General features: G+C 34.0%; 1 protein-coding gene across 5 annotated transcripts; it reads right to left on the bottom strand.

Moving 5' to 3' along the window:
• Nucleotides 1-271: 271 nt before the first annotated feature.
• Nucleotides 272-11,092, bottom strand: LOC129568837 (uncharacterized). Of its 5 annotated transcripts, none has more exons than XM_055447155.1 (6): nucleotides 10,998-11,092; nucleotides 10,623-10,914; nucleotides 9,848-10,550; nucleotides 7,430-9,516; nucleotides 2,214-7,172; nucleotides 272-2,130 (listed from the first exon to the last, which is right to left on the bottom strand). In XM_055447155.1, the coding sequence occupies exon 6, from the start codon at nucleotides 1,956-1,958 to the stop codon at nucleotides 444-446; it is 1,515 nt and encodes a 504-aa protein (XP_055303130.1). In that variant the 5' UTR covers nucleotides 1,959-2,130; nucleotides 2,214-7,172; nucleotides 7,430-9,516; nucleotides 9,848-10,550; nucleotides 10,623-10,914; nucleotides 10,998-11,092; the 3' UTR covers nucleotides 272-443. The 5 variants fall into 4 exon arrangements, with proteins under 5 accessions (XP_055303130.1, XP_055303132.1, XP_055303133.1 ...); XM_055447158.1 differs by having other exon boundaries at nucleotides 2,214-9,516; XM_055447160.1 differs by lacking the exon at nucleotides 10,998-11,092 and having other exon boundaries at nucleotides 10,623-10,917.
• Between the last annotated feature and the right edge of the window lie 1,891 nt (nucleotides 11,093-12,983).

Genomic DNA, 12,983 nt, shown 5'->3' on the forward strand with positions numbered 1-12,983 from the left:
TTTGACAGCTGTCATCGTATGTTGTGACATTCGTTTTACAACGGAATGTCAATTGAACCCGTGAGCATAAAAACGAATTGCAAAAAAAAAATCGCCGATCAAATTGTAACATAGATTTGTCGGCATAACATACCAGTGTACAATTTGTTCCGAATTGAACGAGTAACAAATAGGTGTTTCGCTTTGTTCGGCGACGTTTTTATAAGTCGTTTTTATGCGTACGGGTTCAATTCATCATTTGAATTGAATTCAATTTGAATCTAAGAAATTCGGGTTTTGAAACACTTTATTTATTTTATCAATTTAAAAACAATCAATATTTGGTTGTATTTGTATGAAAAACAATATAATATTTAACGTATTTGTCTGGAATGTTTGAAATATTTTGTTTGATGATCTTACAGTCAAGTTTTTATGAAAATAAATGATTAAATTACAGTGTTTTATTCGATTTTACTCGTGAAATATTGATTCCATTCGTATGACTCGGCTCGTTTCATTTCGATAAGCCTTAAGTTTATATCACCGTTTCTGGTAGCCCACTTTGTGTCCACAAAACTCTTTTCCGATACGTAAATCGTGACTTTGCGGGCTTCGAATAGCTTTTCGCGTTCTCGGTTCAGTTTTGACAGTGGAAAAATTTGTTTTCTGAAAGAGCTTTGGATTGGATAGCTATCCCTTTTGAAGAAGATTTTGAGTTTGTTGAGCTTCAGTGACCGTCGGATAAATGGCATGACATCATCGATGCTGTTTGCGTTGTTTAAGTAAAGTCGTTGTAGATCAAGCAGATCGTTTGCAATGGTTTCCATTCTATTGTCACTCGGCTCATTCGAATCCTTAGAGTAATCTAAAATAGCCAGCTCTTTGAGTCCGGCGAGAGGTGGTAAAGTTCCATGGAAACCTTTGATGCACAATTTTTCGAGCCCATTCAACGACACCGCTTGAGTGTTGAACTCTTCATCCACTCTCTGTACGTACAAATGAAATCGTCTGTGAAATCCTTTCTCGTGGAGTTGGTTGACCAAATTGCATAGCGATTGCAAGGTTGGTTCATCGCTTCCGAATTCTTGACAACATTTCACTTCCAAAATGTTCAACTTGGCTTCGGAGTTTATGAAAGCATGCCGGTTCTTCCACAAACACTCCAAACTCGTAGCGAACGTGTGAATCTTCTCATTGCGTTCGAGAAATGTGTTCAACTCGTTCAAGAACAAAGAATCCGGTGGATGATACTCAAAATGCTCTAGTTGTCGATAGTGTTGCATTAACCACTTTTGTTGTCCAAATTTATCGTAATAATCGTGATCAAAGTTTGATTTTTTTATGTAAAGTCTCTTCAAACCTCCACAATATTTCAACAGAAATTCATACAAATCATAGATCTTAGAATTTTGAATTTGTATCGTTTCTACTCGTGGCAATATTCTTTGCAGCAACTTCGCTGTATGATAATTTATAACTATAGAATTGATGTTGATTTTGTTGACTGAGGTGATTTGTTCATCGTTGCACGGCAGCTTGAAATATGTCAACGGTGAAACAAACGGATGTATGTACATCGAAGAGATAAATGGTTCAAATCCAAATAATTTAATGGGATGGAAAGTTGAGATTAAAAATTGAACTGGATTTTGAGTTCTGAGATCCGTGTAAATACCGTTTTGATTGCAACCAATTTTTGTGGATGAATAATTTTGCTTAAAATATTGGCCGGCCACTTGTTGCATCGTTTTACATGTTCGACCGATTGAGTGCAAATCTTTCAATGATAAATACTCGAATATCTCGTCAAAGCAATGGATAGTTAAAATGTCTGGTCGTGATTCTTCACTGGAGCAACCTTCAGTTGGGGACACAATTGCCACTTGCTTTTCACCTATATTATGCTCCACAGTTGATGGGCCACTTTGATGTTGGTCTTCTTCGTCAACCAATTTTCGTTTTTTGGACGCACTCATTTTCAATACTCCAAAAGAAGACGTGTCGAACGATGACGATTAATCCTTCACCTTATTGTTCATTGATCAATGTTCAATTTGTATTAAGCTGTCAGTGCACTTGAATTTCAAGGTTGACTTGTTGTCTTAGTTAGCTTGAAAGATTCCTCTGTTGATAATTTGGGAATTTTGGCTACCGAAAAATATTGCAAATCGAAAAGAATGACATAAATTCAATGGCTTAGCACAAAATTTACGCAAATATTAGACTCTTACCGCTCAAAGATGTGAACTCAGTGCATGCAATGCGCAGAACCTAATAAATCACAAGTAGTTTTCTTCTCTTATGACGAATAACAACTGTTTGACACAACGAGTGACAGCTATTGTGGTTTCCTGACTTGAAGTTTGTATGAAATAGCTAAATCGGCACAAGTGTATTTTTGTTTTGTCATATTATAATGCATATTGAAAAATCGGATGTCATCATATTTTTTTCATAGGAACTTTGAAACCGATTTCTATTGAATAAAGAAATTTTTTGTTTTTTTTCGGGTGATTTTTGAAGAAATCGAAAAAATAACATTCACTTGTTGCTTGCTGCAATTCATTTGCTTCAATCTAACACTCCATACATTGACGCGTACACTGTACGTGTACACATACATTGGCATACCATACACTATTGCTCTCTTTGCATGTATTGACATCCCATAACGTGCCGTTGTGTGTTTATGTTTGTTCTCCTTCTTCTCTTCTCTCACTTCCCACTGCGAATGTGCAAATTTCAGCTGAATCGAGTTGAAATCGTATGTTGCTTGAAATAGTTACAGATAGTTGTTGATTCGGTATTTTACATGGTGGCAATAGGTCTGAATTATACTTCGGGCGGCTTAGATTCTATAGCTTTTGTTAGCTAAACAAATCTAAGTCTCAAGTTACACTTTGTTATCTTAGGTCAGTTCAAATGGAAGCACACTCATTCACTCATTGATAATTGATTTATGAGCACAGACTCAAAAGTGTGGTTTAAATGACCTATTAAGAATAAATTGAGAATTGAGCTATTGATATGGTATCACACGGTTAGTAGTGCTAGCTTAGCACATCAAAGAGAGACAGAGATAAAAGATCACAAAGAACTGACACATTCATAAGAAACAGAGATGACTTTAACGCACCCGATTATTTGTGTTGTTTTTTTTTGTTTTTTTCTTCGTTATACTTTACCTTTTTCGGCCAAAAAAAAACTTTGTATCAATATTTTGTGTAACATAAAAAAAACAGTTTTTGAAAAATCATATTTATATTAGTAAAATATAAAGAAAAGATCCCCAAAAAGTAGAAATTGCGTAATATTGCGAAATTGAGCCAATGTGCGTAATTACTAAGTGCATATGACCACACAATGCGAATACCGGGAGCAGAAAATGTGAGCTCTTCTTCGTTATGTTACACAAAATATTATTTAAAAAAAAAATTGGCCAAAAAGCTAAAGTAGAACGAAAAAAATAACGAAAATACACGGGTGCGCTAAAGTTATCTCTGCTAAGAAATAGTATTGTAATTGTTCTATTTTGACACGTATTTAGTTCGATTTAAAGTTTTTCGCGCTGATTTAGAACTGGCCATATGATACGATGATCAGTTGATATCACAAAATTTCGGGAAAGAGATTTTTCAAAGCACGAGTCAAAATGATTAAATTGATTGATTGTTTTATATTCTTCATATTAATACATACGTAAAAAGGTTCGAGAATTTAAAACATTCAATTTATTCAAAGCACGAAGAATAAGAGGCTCTTCATTCCGCCTATATTCTTGTTTATAAAAGAACAGGTCACAAGGGGCAAATCAATGAAAAGTAATTTCTAATAAAGTAGAAAAATGAACAAATATTTTAGTATAAAAGTAATTTGTGGTATAGCTGTCACATCGTAATACATCGGTACATTGAAAAAATATGTTAGTTTAATATCATTTTCATACATAAATGACTTTTGGTAAAAAGTAATTTGTAATTTGCCTACTAAATAGGCTAGGTAATAGAAAGTAATTTTTAAAGTGATTTGCCCCTCGACAGGTCATCATATCTGGCTATTAAAAAGGAAAATAACGATTTTAATGGCTTGTTTGTTTCGTCCGACCGTCCAATCGAATCAGGAACGTTGCAACATTGTATGTATTTTATTGCAACAACCGTCTAAAAATAGATGAAGTGCAAAGTTTCACTTTTTAAGCCCGAAAAAAATGACAAGCTATATAGAAAGTCAAAGCGATAACAGCGCATTATACTAATACCTGAAATGTATAAATATTTTGCCTAGGGGCTAGGAACAAGTTGTGAGATTCACATAGATTCTCATATATTCATGCGTTCGCTGCTTTGTTATTGTTGTTTTACACTCACTGCGATGCGAATGTCTCGTATACACAATCACACGAATTCACAAATATTCGTACGGATTCGTCTCAAGCGCTTGTGTTCTTACCCCTTAGTATTTTTCTCACAGTTGCAACTGACAATGTATGTGCATATGAGCCGGCATAAATAGCACATTTTACGCATTGTCGCTCTTTCTATTGGCTAAATGTGAAATGTCAACGAACGTTGTTTGTAAACAAATGCCGGTTTAACTGACAACGCCGTAAATATATCATATAAACTCTCGTAATATGTATATAAGTCATATCGCTGATAGAGCCTCATTTTGAATTTTTAATGAGGTTGTTGCTTGTTGTGCGTGTTGATTTCGATTTGGTGTTTTGAAATAGTTATTGCATTTTGAAATCCAAACCATTCGAACGCTGTAATAAAAATAATAATGCGCATTATCTGTGTGACCATTTGGTGTGGCTCTAATAAGAGAGATTCAATGATGTGCGTGTTCGATTCGAATACTGTTCTAACCAAACGACCTTTTCAATGTGAAACAACATCCACCTCATTTTTTGGAAGTGAATTGATAAATGGGGACAGTTGATGAAATTTACTTTGAACGAATATTATTTCAACAAATATAGACCGTTTTTTTTGCGTTTATTTTTAATGAGATACAGATTTAGGTTGGAATTTAAGAAAAATGGTGTGATGTGATATGATGAAAAAAAAATTTTCGGCGTCTAAATATGACGTCTTTTTTATTTTATTTTTCACTTTTTCATTTAAAAAAAAAATCCGGTTTAAAGAAAGTCGTTTTTAGCTTAAAAACGCATTTAAATCTTGACACAGAAAAACAAAAATCACCTACCGAATAAAAAGAAATATCTTCTAAGATTTACTTTTATTGTCTTAACGCTCAATTTAGTACGCTATAAAGCGTTCTACAGTTGCTTCGAGAAGTTTACATTTTTCTTATTATCTAAAGCCAAATTTTAACTGAAACGTTAAAAAAAATGTATTTCAAAGTCGAAATTTCCACTAGCTTTGAGGCTCAAATTTCGAGCCTATCTATATAAAATTGGTGATATAATCAAAGTATCAAATTGAAAAATATTCACGTAGATACTAATTTGTAAAAAAGATTAAAAATGCCATTTAATCACCAAAATTTCGCTTAACATTCTACTCAACTTATGAACTTATCACTTTAGTGATAATAACTATTATCAATGTATCGTTTTAAATGTTGAGCAATCATAATCCCAGCACAGTGATTTGGATCGTTTCATTTCGATGTAGCTTAGGTTTGTGTCACCATTATCAGTGTTCCATTTAGTGGGTAGAAAAATGTTGTCTTCAATGTAAATGATGAGCTTACGTGCATTGGGTAGTTTTTTACGTACTTCATTCAATTTCACCAAATCCATGACGCCCCCATTGAAATGTTCCTTATCTCTTGGAAAGACTTTGATAAGCTTTAGCTGCGATGATCGTCGAATGAATGCCAGCATATCATCATAAGTTGCATTTTGTATAAAAAGTTTTTCGAGCTTCGTGAGATTGCCGGCTACTTCGTCCCAATCAGTGTTGCTACAATCCATAATGCTCAACTCTTTCAAATTCTTTAGATTCGATAAAATTTGAGCCGTCATTCCATTGGCTTCTTTCACTGAAAGTCTTTCCAGTCCTTGAATCGATGCCATTTGATCAATACTCTCTTTATCAATATCAATGACACTCAAGTGCAACCTTTTGTACAGTCCCCGTTCGAAAAGTTGATTCAAAATCGTACAAATCGATGGAATGCTCAGTTTTTCGACGTGATAAAAGTAAAATCCCGAATCAAAATGTTTCACTTCCAATAAATCCAATTTGATGCCACTGTCCATCAGCTGCTTGCGATTCATCCACAGGCAATGGGAGCCAATCGAAAAACTCCGTATATTCGGATTTAAATCGAAAAATTGGCCAAGTTCAACAATTTCGTATGAATATCGTGGCGTGAGTTCCAAATGTTCGAGCGACGGATATTTTCGTAGTAGCCATGGGTTATGCATTCTATTAATAATATCACCGAGATCATCTTGCACATAGAGACGCTTCAATTTGTGTTCACAGTGTTGTAAAATGATTTCATAGAAATCACCATTCCATATCGTGCACTGGCGAATTTGTACCGTTTCTATCTGTGGTAGAATTCCTTCGAAATATGTCATTTTGGCCGAATTTAAACCAACGCACACCAGATACAGATGATTCACACGGATAAACTCGTCAGCGTGTGTTTTGATGTAGCGAAACGGTTCGAAGTCTTCGTAGTGAAGCGACAGAAATTGTGTGAATTGATTAAAACCAGATGTCTGGGTTTTAATTACACTTTTATCATTGGTATATATCGTATAGATGCCATCGTTGCCAATAAACTTTTCAGCAGCTCGCCAGTTCAATTTGTAGTACTCTCCGGACACTTTTTGCAAAGCACGACATGTTTGACTGAACGAATGCAAATCTTTCAGAGATAAGTATTCGAAGATTTCATCAAAACAATCTGCATTCAATTTGAATATTTTCGATGCTAACTCTTTAGATGATGCACTGGTGATTTCACTCTTCGACTCATCCGCATCCGTACTATTCTCTTTGGTTAACCTCTGCTTTTTACACAATATTTCGTCGTCACCCATCATTACCACCATTTTTGATGAAAATTCTTTTATGCAGCGAACGTTGATCACTTCGGCGTTCAACCACCCCTGGATTTGTTATTTCACACGGTCGAACTGGTACTAACAATTCAATTCCAAATCCGGTTACAGTCAGCAATTTGCTGTTTTTAGCTTAATCCTCACACTGTGAAGAATCAAAAATGAGAAAAATCATTTATTCCATTTTTTTTCATTTTTTCTTTCAACTTGTTTGTATTTTCTATTTTATTAGGAATTTTCTTTAAGTTTTTTTTTTCTTTGCTTTCAATGCTATAATTTGCTTCATAGGAATAATCTATTGTTTCCATTCTACTTTTCTGTTTTGCAAATGTTTAACTTTTAAATTTTATTCTGTTCGCAGCAAAGAGTTTTTTTTATGGTTTTAATTTTCGATTTTCTTACATAAACAAATGTTTTCGTTCTCCGCTTTTGTGATTTTTCCCCTTTCTTTTTGATATTTTTTCGATTGTCTCACTTTCTTATCAACTTTTTCGAATTTGTTTCGATTTTCGTCACTTTTTCAAAGCCAAGATAATTTGTTTCTCAATATATTTTGATTGTTGAATTGAACCAAAACTCAGTCGATTTTTATTTCACATCAAAAAACTTTTTGGATTTTTTCTCTCCTTCAAATATATGTTTTTCTATTTTATTCAAGTTTGTTTTTCTTGACAATTCATCTGTTCACTTTCAATGTCGTTTTTCTCGACTTCAAAAAAAAAAATCACTTCTATCACCTTTAAAACTCTAAAGTCTAAAAAGTCTAATGAGCCGCACGTGTGAAAAAAATGAGCAAATTTCCAACGGAAAGTTGCACATTTGGACTTTAAAATACGTATTAATATCGATTCAGGTTAAAGTATCATTCGTACATCACGTGTTGTACGAGTGAGAGTCGCCTGTTCACTGTTTTACGTATTTTTCGTTTATCGTCAACGATGTTTGTTTCAAGGAGTCTGTTTCTTAGCCGATAATTTGCGGTGTTCGTATCTTGGTTTATTTTTTTTGTTTGATATTTTTTCAGTCCACAAATCAAGTAAAAATGACTTTATGTTTGAATGCAACATGAAGAGCCGCTGAAAAAGTCGATCAACGTTTGTTTTTCTAATTGTTTCCAGAGATCAATTTATTTTAGCAGCAGTAGTTGTAGCGACAGCAGCAGCTATGTTCTATGAGTGGCTGGTTTGAAGTAAAAATGCGTACTAATCATCGACGATGCCAAACTCACGTAAACATTTCGCTATGATCTCATTGTGGCTATTTTTATAATCATCGGCCGCAGTGTGTGAACAGAGAATTTTGTATAATGTGTTTATGTGTCTATGTGACATATTGTTCAAAGCCGGTAAATAATCTCTATCTTTCATAAGCTGTTTTTTTTATTCTTCTTTTGTCACCCGATGGACGTGTGTTTCCTTTTACACGCGTGTAGTTTGTAAACAAACACCAATACCAGTGCAAAGTAGTACTCAACCATGCTTTAAAAGCGTGCACCATAAATCATTGAATTTAATATAGCATTGTATCAAGCCCGCATGTTATCGGGTCTATGTACTCGAACATTTCAAGTGCGTCACTCCAAAGTAGCAAAAAAAAGGAAGTTGAACGAATTCATGTCTTTGATCGAAATCTTTATTGAAAGTCGGCTAAAAAACAAGGGCTTTGGTTGATTAAAAAAATATAGATATGAAAGAATCTGTGAAAAAAAAATTGATTATATACTTCGTGCACCAGTCGATGGGAATGGATTCTCAACAAGCAAATCTTAACAAAAAAATATATACGTTTTTCAATCAATGTCAAATATTTCAGATAAATTTTCGTCAGTTTTTCTTCAAACTTAATGAACAAAAATAAAATCATTTGTAAATTTCGCTAAAAAAAAGAAAAAAGAAATCAATATCAATGCGAATTTTAAACTAGAAAATTGATCGCTTCGTTGAAAATGGATTCGAAACACGTTTTGAGCACCATTGACGATAATTAATAGTAATGATGATCCCATCGATATGAATCGCACCGTTTTATTTCAACTAATTTCAAGTCTGTGTCTCCATTTGGGGTGGCCCATTTGATCGTGACAAACAGGTCGTCTGGTACATAAATCGTGACTTTACGTGCATTTTTCAGCTTTTCCCTCTCTTTGTTCATTGTCGATACTTTGAAAATGTTTTCACTGAAATACACGCCCTTCACAATGATCCGATTCAATTTGACGGACTGGCGAATGAATGGCAGAATGTCGTTGTATGTCGTTTTACAAAGATATAATCGTTCCAGATTGACCAATCCATTGGCCAAAATCTCCATATCGGCGGTTGGTGTTGTATCCATAATTGATAATTCCTTTAAATTCGTCACCAACGGCAAATTATAGCTTTGAATGTAATTTTTAATGCACAATTTCTCAAGGCCTCGCACCGATACAATCTCATTCGTGTATTCTTCATCGATGTGTGTAACAAATAAATGAAGCTGCTTGTAGAAACCTTTGAATTTATTGATAACAAATATATTTTAAATTTTGTTTTACTTTTCAGTTTCGAAAAAAAAAATTGCATTGATTTTTAGGTACCTAGCCTGGCCATGCGAAAAAAAAAAATTTGTTATTCCTCACAATTTTTTTTGCATGCAAAACAATTGCCGGTCCATTCTTTTGCATGCAAAAAATATTGTGAGGAATGCCATTTTTTTTCTCGCATGGCCCCGAGTTAGGTATCTGAAAATCGATTTTTAAAAAAATTCGCATTGCAAACTGTAAATGAGCCTTGACTCAACAACAACATGCTTTGACACCAATATGCCATTGAAAACACAAACCTTGAGCATACAGTTGATTCAGTAGATCAAAAATCATCGATGTTTCCACATCAAGTACGTCTCTAAATCGTAGTCCATAGTTGCGACCAATTTTAACACCAAATGTATCCAATTGAATGCCACTGCGTAGAAATTTCTGCTGATTTTCCCATAGAAATCGGATGCTAGTTGAAAAGCTACGTACACTTGGATTGATGTGTAGAAAATGTGCCAATTCACTCACATTGAATTGCATTAATTTTATTGGTGTCAATTCCAAGTGCTCCAATTTTGGATAATTCTTTTGCAACCAATCATTTTCCTCCACCCTTATAATATCCCCAATATCATACTGTATGTACAGTTGCCGTAAATTGGTACACAATTTAAGAAATGATTCGTAAAAATCGCATTGAAATGTGCACTGTTTGATTTGAATGATTTCGAATTGGTGCAGATTATTTCGAAGACAATTGACGCGTGTTGTGACCAAATCAACACCAATGAGATACAAATGTTGCAACGATGTGAACTGAGCACCATTGGTTTCGATGTAACGTAATGGACCGAGGCTATTAAAGCTATGCGACATGTAGCGGACGAATTTATTGAAACCAGATGTTTCGGCACGGTCCATTCCATTGATCGAAAATACACGATAAATACCATCATTCCCACCGAACATTGATGCTGCTGTGTAATTCTCTTTGAAATATTCACCCACCTAGGACGAAAAGTAAAAAATATGAAATAATGAAAAACGAGGTAATGTTAAATAGTTATAATATACACCCACCACTTGTTGCATGGTCTTACACGTTTGGCCAATGCCAAGTAAATCTGCCGTGGACAAATAGTCAAAAATTTCATCGAAACAATCAATGTTTAGCTTGAATATACGTGGACTATCTTCATTTGGAACCAATGCAACAACCGCTTGGTGATGGTCTGTGGCCATTCGATCGATTAACTTTTGCTTTTTCGCAGATGACTCTGCTTTGTTTACATGCTCACTCATTGTGGCTGACAATTTGGCCGAAAATTGATGGTGTAACTCAGTCGACCGGATAATTTTTTTCGTTCAATACCTGCTGATGATAACAAAAAAACGATTTTATATTGGAAAAATGTAATTTTTTAATTAGAAATTTATGTTTTACAAGAAAATGACCTTTGTGCAAAGTAAACATTGAAATTGCACTGATGTGTTTGACAGATAAATGTGAGTCACGAGCACATTGCAAGTGAAACGTAAATAAAATAGAAACTCTGACGTTTTATGTCAAACCATTCCATTTGACATTGTTTGGCCTGAAGTTGATTCCATTTGATTTGACACTTTGTTTGCATGTGAATGTTTAAATTTGAATCATATCGGTTGGTAACTTTTTTTTTGTATTATTTAAATGAAATAATGAATTTAATAACAATTTCATGAGATTTGCCTTTTTTCCATTCAGAAATTTACATACATATATTGAACACTTGAACACATCGTCGATGTTACAATTTAGTACAAAATGTAAAAGATGTACTAGACGAACGATGTGTTGAATCCATGTGAAAGTCCATTGAAAAGATTGAGGAGCTTTATTGAGAAACCAAAATATGAAACGATCAAAAACAAGTCTATTGGATTAGGAATTAAGAATTACTTATCTATTGGATTAGGAAATATGTGAACAAATGTTATTTGCTATTCAATTTTTTTTAATGAAAAATAAGCAAGAAAAGTTATCCTCATTTAAACATAGTCAAATCAAATTCAGATTTTTGAAACAAAAATTGTTTCTACTACGGAGAGAGTCACTATTCTATTGATAACATAGCGAAATTTTGGACGTTTAAACAAAATTTTCAATCTGCAAGTCTCAATTCACTCATGCAAGTCTCACATATTGACAAATCGAATTATTTAAATTTCATGGCCATTGGTCTAGCCAATCAACTAAAGCATATCATGTCCAATACATCAAATAAAAATGCAATTTATCATGACTTTGATAATTTATTATTTATTGAAAATGTTATCAAGAAGTGTGCACGATATGGCACAAAGAAACTCGATATGCAAATATGTTGATAAACAAATGAATTCTTATTTACTAGTATTTAGAAACAAAATGATTCGTACAATTGTTCTGTTATTAGAATGTATTGAAATATCAGCTGTGACCACTATTTGGAATACCTTAGAAATATGTGATGTTTTCAAATAGAGTATTTAGCAATTTAGAACGAATTTTATGTAAAAAAAATGCCATTTGTCATTGAAAACAAAAATTAATCATCATATACCGATGTTCTGAGTTCATGTTCAAAATACAGTTTTTCTTATAAAAATGTTGCCTTTTTGCCGAATTAAAGTAAAATTCGAAAATCAAGTGCAAATAATAATGACCGAGATCACCGAAAATATAACGAATAGAATCAGAATAATCAACCAGGCATAAACATTACAAAATCCAGCTCCGCAACCTTGTAATATAGCAAAGCAGCTGCCCGCCATTACATCACCAATGCACGATTGCCAAAACGAAGCAATTGAACCGGCACTGATACCACCGCAACCGAACCCAACAATTTGAAACAGTAATGAAACCACAATGAAAATTAGTAGCGCCCATCCAACTACCACACCAACTGTTTTCAATATTTCGCCAACTGAACCGAAAAAACCACCAACTGGAGCAATAATGTATGACATTTTACTTGGGTCGCATCGATCCCAGATGTATGTCCCATTATTGTACACAGCGTTCATGGTTTCGTTTGTGATGCTGTGTACACTGAAAATGAATCGTTTACATTAATTGTGGATTAGATTTTTTTTTTCTTCAATTATTTGATTTCACTTACTCATTTGACAAACTGTCCCAGGCGGATGATAGGTTAACTTTGCCCACTGCATTGACTGCCTCATGTGTATAGTTGTGTGCACTGTAAACAATCGATTATGTTAATTCTTACTCCAAAATAAATTCTTCTTCAATTCAACCAGTCACCGGTGAGACTTATGACGTTTTCCGACCCATCCAAAAAAAAAGCGTATTGAATTGGTCGCCGAACAAAACGAAACACTATAATACTACAACAACAACAACAACTCCAAATGTTTCAGTTTGTTCGACTGCCAATTCAGTTCGCTGTTTTATCT

Source organism: Sitodiplosis mosellana, unplaced genomic scaffold, assembly GCF_009176505.1.
Source record: "Sitodiplosis mosellana isolate CC-2019 unplaced genomic scaffold, AAFC_SMos_1.0 Smas_scaffold_23, whole genome shotgun sequence".
Classification (NCBI taxonomy): domain Eukaryota; kingdom Metazoa; phylum Arthropoda; class Insecta; order Diptera; family Cecidomyiidae; genus Sitodiplosis; species Sitodiplosis mosellana.